Here is an 8,954-nt window from a genome sequence, read left to right as displayed (position 1 = left end):
TGGAGAGGGGAGAGAATGTTGTGCCAGTACACTAATAAGACGGCAGGGGCATCCAATGGTTTGCTTTAGATGGGCGACTAACCAGTCATTTTATCCAAGAGTGAGTGTGTGGTTGTTCGTGCGTGCTGATCATTTCAAAATTAGATTAGAGTAGCTATTAAAAACATTGCATAGTCAGACCATTACTACTGTTCTAGCTGGCTTTATTACGTAGGTAATGTTGAGTGTAGCGCAGAGACTTTCTAATCTTATATTGACAAGATATTCGAGTGACCGCTCTAACAATCTAAATACATGTCCTCAAAGATGGAAGGCAGTCGGGGAGGAGGCGAGATCATGTGGGAACATTCTAGCCAATGAGAGGGCAGATACGGGTGTGAACAACAGACAACTCCAATATAAAATAGATTTTCTCAATGTTGACGAAATGCCACTTGTCCACTTATATCAGTACATTTGTAACAACATCACAAAACTTTTATTCGTTCAAATAAGCCTCACTTAGCAATCAAATGTTTTGTTGACCAAATCTGACACTCTCTCATAGACCTTCATACAAAAACTCCCCACTTGGTCTGCTTATCGCTGTATTCTAGCGTGGACAGATTGACAGGAGTGGAACCTCGCCTAGCCGCTTCCTCTCTGTCCAAACCTATGGGGTTTACGACACTACAGCACTTATTGAGAATCAAGGCCACTAAATTTCACTAAAATTTGAATGATATGTACTGTATGTATCATTGGCACTCTTTGGAGCCAAAACCAACTCTTGTACATTAACCTGCCCTAGGCCCAGCATGCTAAATGCTAACAAGATGCTAAAAACTGACAGCTGTTACCCCCTTAGCTTTTAGCACGAGGAACTGCACTACCCAGGCCTTCCAGCAGCTTGAAACTGAGTGGTGACACAACACGCTGCACGTTGACATCCTGTGAGTGATAAGGCTGTGCCAAACGAAACAGTTCCCCACACTGCCTGTGATATTGTAACACCAGCCTGAACAATCACCCACCGCAGCCCTTGGGAACATCAGCAAAACCTGTGTAGCTTCATTCACCTTTGTTATGGTTTATTGTTTTCCTTGCTGACTGTGGCATTGGACTTAAACTGGAGAGTTCTTATTTATGTGATGACAGAGGATGGAGTCCATCTGATATAATATAACATGTTCTAACACAACTGAAGGGGTTATTGGAAGAGGAAGGAAAAGGTTGTGCTAGTCTTTTCATTTACATTCATTTCCCCCGGTAACTTGATTGTGAACACATTCCCACTCATAACAATGACTTGAGTCATCAAAAATCACTGGAAACCCTTCACAATATAGTTTTTGCCTAATCTAATGGCAAGATATCAACAAGTACAGAAACATGAAAGCTTATGAAAAAGACTCATGTTAACAAGCAAAAGCTCCAGCACACACTGCCACCTAAAAGGTCACATTGTAGTCTTCAATAGTATGCGTTCCTTTCGGATGATATGCAGGAGCTGATTAGGATAGGATCTAAACATAGATTATCCACCTCCATCCTCTGCTACTGTGGAACCATGTCATAGGGCCTAATTCTGTATTGAGACACATGCTTAAGTGGAAGTGTCACGAAAATCATGTATTGCTGTCAATGAGAGAGTTACGTAAGTCATACAGTGATGTCAAGGGAGACTTGGGTAAGTCCAACATTGATGTCAATGGGGGACTTGGACAACAGTTGCACGTGAAAAGTCACAATTTAAGACTTGGGCCATTGAGAGTAAACACTTTACCCGCTGGCTTCCACTGTGGTGATTTAGTGGTCCTCTGTAGCTCAATTGGTAGAGCATGGCACTTGTAACGCCAGGGTAGTGGGTTCGATCCCCGGGACCACCCATACGTAAAAATGTATGCACACATGACTGTAAGTCGCTTTGGATAAAAGTGTCTGCTAAATGGCATATATATTATTATTATATTATTTAAAGAGCAACCACTAGACTCTGATTCAGTTGGCTTCTAGTCCTGATGCAACGACAGGAAAGTAAAGAGAATGGCTGACTTCCCCTGAGCTGGATACACCATCTGCCTATCATGCAATATGGAGATGGAGACCAAACATTCCAAACACAGACTAATTTTGGTCTGACTAACATACAAGTGAGAAAGTTCTGGAAACGAGAAACCAGAGACCTTCAGAATTTCTCTACCAATGTGTTTTGAAAAGGAAACAATGAATCAAGGGAAGGGCACAAGCAAGGGAAGACAATTGAGAAAGAGCACATCACAACTCTTTTTGGATGTGCCATACTGTATCTGTGCAGCATACATAAGGTCATTTCTACAACAAGTATCGTTGTTGCAGTTCGTGCATAGGATGTGACTGCATGTGTAAAGTGACAGGGGTCTACTGACAGTAGGGAAAGTTGTTATAGTGGTTTTACCTTGGTGAGAGTGTCTGGTGAGGGGAGATAAGGTCACTAGGCCTGAGAAGGCTACATTAAGATTCACAATGACAGGAAGCTACAATTAACCCCCTGAGCACTGCTACTTCCACACACACACAGCCTAAACTTCCTTGCGTTATCCAAGATACAATCTGTTCAATTGAACTGTTTATCTCTTAATTTACGATGCACTGACACTTCAGGAAAGCGTGTGGCACTTGCACGTCCCATTATTTCAAAATGGCTTCCTCTCGCATGTCCTCTCGCTTGGTCCTCTCCCTTGTTCACAGTGAATCCTTGATTTCAATTCAAGTTTGAGCATTCCACAGACAGCCTATTTCTTTAGCATCAGGTTGATTCAATAACATTAGCTAAATATAAGACAGTTCAAACAGATGCATTCTTCACATGCCTACAAATTGTCTCTCAATGGAGTACTTACATTCCACTAAAGATAAGAGAATGGGTTGTATGTTATTTTCCAACTGAAAGCAAACATTTATAATCAACAAAATGAGCATGAAGCTGCAGTGTAATTGATGGTGTCATTATTTCAAAACAAATGTATCATTAAATAGTGGGTTCGATCCCCGGGACCACCCATACACAAAAAAAAGATATGCATGCATGACTGTAAGTCGCTTTGGATAAAAGCGTCTACTAAATGGCATATTATTATTATTATTATAAATGTCCAAGTCTCTACCAGAAGTGATTATTTATTTGTTGTCAGTCAACATTGAGTTTTATCTGGATTATATTATCAATTCCTTCACTGAGAGCTGTTGAGGGCATGTCAGGACCCGATAGCTCATCCAGAGTTTACTGCAGACAGCTCACAGGACTTCAGAGGAGAAGGAAACACCACAGATTTTCTCCATGCTGGCACAAGATACAAACGTTTCCTCTCTCTGACTTAATCTTTCTGCAGATGTATCCCAGTTGTTTGAGGGGGGGGAAATGGGATTACTGGTCTTTTGGGGATGCAATGTAAGTCTTCTCCGGTCCATAAAGTTGGGCCCGGACCCGAATGGACTTGAGGACAATCAATCCCGAACCCACATTTTTTTTTAAAGGGGGACCCGGACCAGACCCAAGTGACCAAAGATTATGTTTATCAGCTAAGTTTTTCTTCTGGTTGGCTAGGCCTTCTATAATTCAATAAATTCACCTTATTAGCGTAAAATAAATATGCTATAGGCTATGCAGAGCCGTGGTCAGGTCCACTCGGGTCTATCAGCTGTAGTTACATAGACCCGAGACCCGATGACAATCAAACAGGACCCGACCTGGGTCGGATCTTCTGTATTCGGGTGGACCCGTGAAGACCTAAATGTAATGGTTCTGACGACAGTTACTATATGAAGTGTTTTTTTCTCAAGCTAAACTATTGACCCTTGAAAGCTGCCCATTGGAATTTTGCAAAACTATAAACAGGGTCTCAATAGGGTTAGTGTGATGCACATACAGTATCAATGATACATGAATTCTGCTTCTAAACATGAATACAATACTTGTAACTTAGATCATGAGGTTTAGAATGTGTGTGTGTGTGTATCATCTGTGGAACACTTGGTATGGAAAAGCTTCATTTCAGACAGGAAGTTCATTGGCACAGACGTCTTTCTACCCACAGTTCTAAGGGAAAATAAGAGCTAATGTGACATCAGTTATGGTGTAAACACCACTGCATCTGTACACCATACTGTTCCTGGACAAACCAGTACACAACAGTAGACTAAGGGTGATCCAAACCAATCGAAATGACGCATCCAAACCTCAGTCAAACCAATGGTGTTGAATGACAGCCATGCGTTTGGGCAATGCAAATGTGAAAGAAATGGGATGCACTACATTTTCGTTGCACTGTCCAACTGAAAAGTAGGTGGGATTTCTATTTTTTAAGTAGCACATCCTGGCTACGGATCTGTGTTGACCAATTGAAAGCAAAAAACACGAGGTGTCTCCCACCTCATTTCCCATCACTCCACCACACCCCCGAAAGCACTCAGCAGACAACTATGCATCAGAAGTGGTATAAAGCTGCCCTAACGCCAACACACTTGCTCTAGCACAGGCTAGAATAGCTAGTCAAATACTTATCATTCTAAAAAAAACACAAAGTCCAATGAAACAGAAGATAACAGTCAACCTCTGTTTATTCGTTCAGCTGTAACCATTTCATCCACTTCACCGTTATCTTCATCATTTTTTAGGACTTTCTTTTAGTAGACCCAATCTGGAAGCTTGCCTTTTTTAACTGGGGTGTTTGTGGTAGTACTAGGCTGTCCTGGCTGCCCCCCTCCCCAGGATCAGAGCCCTGTAGCTGGGCTGTGGTCTCTGCCAGCATGTCCATCAGCAGTTCCACCCGGAGCTTCAGGGCATTGTTCTCCTCCTGTAACCCCCGGTTCATATTCTTCAGACGGTGGATGCGGGTTCGGTCCCTTGCCTTTGAACTCCGGCCATTGGCCCCTTGGGGACCCTGCTGCAGCACCCACTGGCCCTCCTGGAAGATGAGGCTGTGGCCCCCCAGGGTGAGGGCCGGGGGGGCGTAATCGGGCCCCAGCTCAGTTTCACGGGAGTTGAAGTCAAGGTAGTAGAGGGAAGAAAGGGAGGCGTCGAGCCTGGCGGGAGGGAGTTTGGGGTTCCAGTCGCCTGGAGAGCGGAGGGCAGTCGACGGGGTCCCCAGTTTATCCCACATCTCTCTGAATATGGACATTTTGGGGCGGCGTTCTGGCTCACCTCGGGTTCTTGTGCCGGGTTTGCTCCTGCCCTGATGAATCATTTAATACAATTGTCTGGGAATGTTTTACATTAACGCATTGCACAACATTAATTCCATGCAGAAGAGAACTGGAAACATAGTCTTTCCATAGTCCCTAAATATCTAGGACAGGGATAGCCAACACTCCTTTCGAGGGTGTGCAGGCTTTTGTTCCAACCCTGCTTTAAACACAACTGACCACACATTATATACAGTGGGGGGAAAAATTATTTAGTCAGCCACCAATTGTGCAAGTTCTCCCACTTAAAAAGATGAGAGAGGCCTGTAATTTTCATCATAGGTACACGTCAACTATGACAGACAAATTGAGAAAAGAAAATCCAGAAAATCACATTGTAGGATTTTTAATGAATTTATTTGCAAATTATGGTGGAAAATAAGTATTTGGTCACCTACAAACAAGCAAGATTTCTGGCTCTCACAGACCTGTAACTTCTTCTTTAAGAGGCTCCTCTGTCCTCCACTCGTTACCTGTATTAATGGCACCTGTTTGAACTTGTTATCAGTATAAAAGACACCTGTCCACAACCTCAAACAGTCACACTCCAAACTCCACTATGGCCAAGACCAAAGAGCTGTCAAAGGACACCAGAAACAAAATTGTAGACCTGCACCAGGCTGGGAAGACTGAATCTGCAATAGGTAAGCAGCTTGGTTTGAAGAAATCAACTGTGGGAGCAATTATTAGGAAATGGAAGACATACAAGACCACTGATAATCTCCCTCGATCTGGGGCTCCACGCAAGATCTCACCCCGTGGGGTCAAAATGATCACAAGAACGGTGAGCAAAAATCCCAGAACCACACGGGGGGGACCTAGTGAATGACCTGCAGAGAGCTGGGACCAAAGTAACAAAGCCTACCATCAGTAACACACTACGCCGCCAGGGACTCAAATCCTGCAGTGCCAGACGTGTCCCCCTGCTTAAGCCAGTACATGTCCAGGCCCGTCTGAAGTTTGCTAGAGTGCATTTGGATGATCCAGAAGAGGATTGGGAGAATGTCATATGGTCAGATGAAACCAAAATATAACTTTTTGGTAAAAACTCAACTCGTCGTGTTTGGAGGACAAAGAAGGCTGAGTTGCATCCAAAGAACACCATACCTACTGTGAAGCATGGGGGTGGAAACATCATGCTTTGGGGCTGTTTTTCTGCAAAGGGACCAGGACGACTGATCCGTGTAAAGGAAAGAATGAATGGGGCCATGTATCGTGAGATTTTGAGTGAAAACCTCCTTCCATCAGCAAGGGCATTGAAGATGAAACGTGGCTGGGTCTTTCAGCATGACAATGATCCCAAACACATCGCCCGGGCAAACGAAGGAGTGGCTTCGTAAAAGCATTTCAAGGTCCTGGAGTGGCCTAGCCAGTCTCCAGATCTCAACCCCATAGAAAATCTTTGGAGGGAGTTGAAAGTCCGTGTTGCCCAGCGACAGCCCCAAAACATCACTGCTCTAGAGGAGATCTGCATGGAGGAATGGGCCAAAATACCAGCAACAGTGTGTGAAAACCTTGAAGACTTACAGAAAACGTTTGACCTGTGTCATTGCCAACAAAGGGTATATAACAAAGTATTGAGAAACTTTTGTTATTGACCAAATACTTATTTTCCACCATAATTTGCAAATAAATTCATTAAAAATCCTACAATGTGATTTTCTGGATTTCTTTTCTTCTCATTTTGTCTGTCATAGTTGACGTGTACCTATGATGAAAATTACAGGCCTCTCTCATCTTTTTAAGTGGGAGAACTTGCACAATTGGTGGCTGACTAAATACTTTTTTTCCCCACTGTACAGTATGTTGCATGAATTCACAAATAAAAAATGATTCCTCCAAAAAGTATGTATTAACAGTCAAAGAACTCCTCAATATATAAACGTGTTGTGTCCAGTTAAAGGGTCACCACTGGGCTACATTCAAGTGAATGTAGAAGTTAAAGTCTTGGTTAGAAAAGCACTTAATATGACCCCTCCAGTCCCATTCAGAGTGCAGTCAACAACCAAGACTTTCCTATCGTCCTGCTAAGGCCCCATGATGACAGGACCAGGACCTCTTCTAAACATCCACAGTTCAGCTTATTTGTGCCAAAGAAAACAAGTAAAGCCTGCACATCTAGTCTCTCTCCAAGAAGAGAGTTGGTCACCCCTGATCTGATTAATATGTTTAAAAACCTCCAGAAGAATACAAAATATGAATATGAAGACATAATCATAGTCCAGTTGCATACAAACTTACCCACTCCTCCTGCCACTCCTCTCTGATGCTTTTCATGCTTCTCAAGGTGTGTAGCACCTTGGGTTTGAGAAAAGCGCTTTACAAATTGAGTTATTATTATTCTTTGTTATGGTATGGAATCTTTGCACATTACCATAGCAACGGAATGGAACTGTTGGAGGACAATGACATTTAGAATCATTCCACTGTCACGACTTCCGCCGAGGTTGCCTCCCCTCCTTGTTTAGGAAGGCTTCGGTGTTCGTCGTCACCGGCTTACTAGCCACTGCCGCTCCATATATCATCATTCCATTTGTCTTGTCTTGTCAATTACACACACCTGGTTCTTAGCCCCTCATTAGTCCGTGTATAAGTGTTCCCTCTGCCCCCCTTGTCCTTGTGGGTGATTGTTTATTGTGATAGTAGTGGAGCTCGGTGGAGCTACTCGCACTTTGTATTGCCGGGGTAGATATTTCCCCTGTGCCTTTTTTCGTGTGTCGCTATCCAGCGCTATTGTGTACAATGGAATAAACTCTGTATTCTGTGATTTACCCTCCTGCGCCTGACTCCTTCTATCATACTCATCACAGAATCACCCACCCGCTATGGAGTCAGCGGGATAGGAGCACATGCCTGGAGTCGTGGCATGGGTCCAGGAGCATTCCACGATGCTGGCCAGCTTGGGGGAAGCGATGGATCGGGTTCTTCAGGTCGTCCAATGCCTGGAGAGGAGAGGACACGATCTGTCGAGACCAGCTGGCCAACCGGATCCAGCCTCATACACCCCAGCACCCGGAGGGATTCAGATATCCCGACCACAGGCGTTCGACGTGACGGCGGCGCTCTGCCAAGGATTCATCCTCCAACTGGAGCTCTACTTCTCCAGCATCAGGCCGGCCCCATCAGAGCGGGAGAAGGTGTCCGTCCTCGTTTCCTGCCTCTCAGGGAAAGCCCTGGAGTGGGCCAACGCGGTTTGAAACAAAGGAGGAGCCGCGTTGGAGAACTACGGGGAGTTAGCTCGCCTCTTTCGGGCAGTCTTCGATCACCCGCCCGAGGGTCGAGAGGCGGGTGAGTGGCTGGTCCACCTGAGGCAGGGGACGAGGACCGTGCAGGACTTCACGTTGGAGTTTCGGACTCTGGCAGCGGGGTCTGGGTGGAACGAGCGGGCCCTGATTGACCATTTCCAGTGCCATCTGCGGGAGGACGTCCGACGGGAGCTAGCCTGCCGGGACACCATGTTGTCTTTCACGCAACTGGTGGACATGGCCATCCGTTTGGACAACCTGCTGGCAGCCAGAGGATGTCCTGGTAGGGGTCTGCCCGTTTCCACCCCGGACGACTCGGTTCCCGAGCTGATGGAGCTGGGTGGAGCCGCCGTCTGAGAGAGCGGAGGACGACAGTGACAGTGCCACTCTGGTGGCACGAAGGGACAGTACACCACACATAGTCGTCAACGCTCTTTTGGGTCTGGAGGCGGCAGGCAGGGCACTCTCGCATCACCCCAGGTATCGAACACCCACACTCGTTCAGAG

General features: G+C 45.3%; 1 protein-coding gene across 1 annotated transcript; it reads right to left on the bottom strand.

The window, feature by feature from the left end:
• Nucleotides 1-4,560: 4,560 nt before the first annotated feature.
• On the bottom strand, nt 4,561-7,512 carry LOC121537022 (protein chibby homolog 1-like). The gene is made up of 2 exons (XM_041844756.1): nt 7,444-7,512; nt 4,561-5,192 (listed from the first exon to the last, which is right to left on the bottom strand). The coding sequence occupies exons 1-2, from the start codon at nt 7,477-7,479 to the stop codon at nt 4,632-4,634; spliced, it is 597 nt and encodes a 198-aa protein (XP_041700690.1). The 5' UTR covers nt 7,480-7,512; the 3' UTR covers nt 4,561-4,631.
• Between the last annotated feature and the right edge of the window lie 1,442 nt (nt 7,513-8,954).

The sequence above is a fragment of the Coregonus clupeaformis genome, chromosome 2 (assembly GCF_020615455.1).
Source record: "Coregonus clupeaformis isolate EN_2021a chromosome 2, ASM2061545v1, whole genome shotgun sequence".
NCBI lineage: Eukaryota > Metazoa > Chordata > Actinopteri > Salmoniformes > Salmonidae > Coregonus > Coregonus clupeaformis.
Note: the sequence above shows the minus strand (reverse complement) of the source record. Positions and strands in the feature narration are given on the sequence as shown.

Excerpts from the sequence above, each read along its gene's own strand:
- LOC121537022 (XM_041844756.1), bottom strand. The coding sequence starts at position 7,479 with ATGAAAAGCATCAGAGAGGAGTGGCAGGAGGAGTGG. Across the intron at positions 5,193-7,443 it reads AGGAGTGGCAGGAGGAGTGG|GGCAGGAGCAAACCCGGCAC; the intron begins GTAAGTTTGTAT and ends ATGATTCATCAG.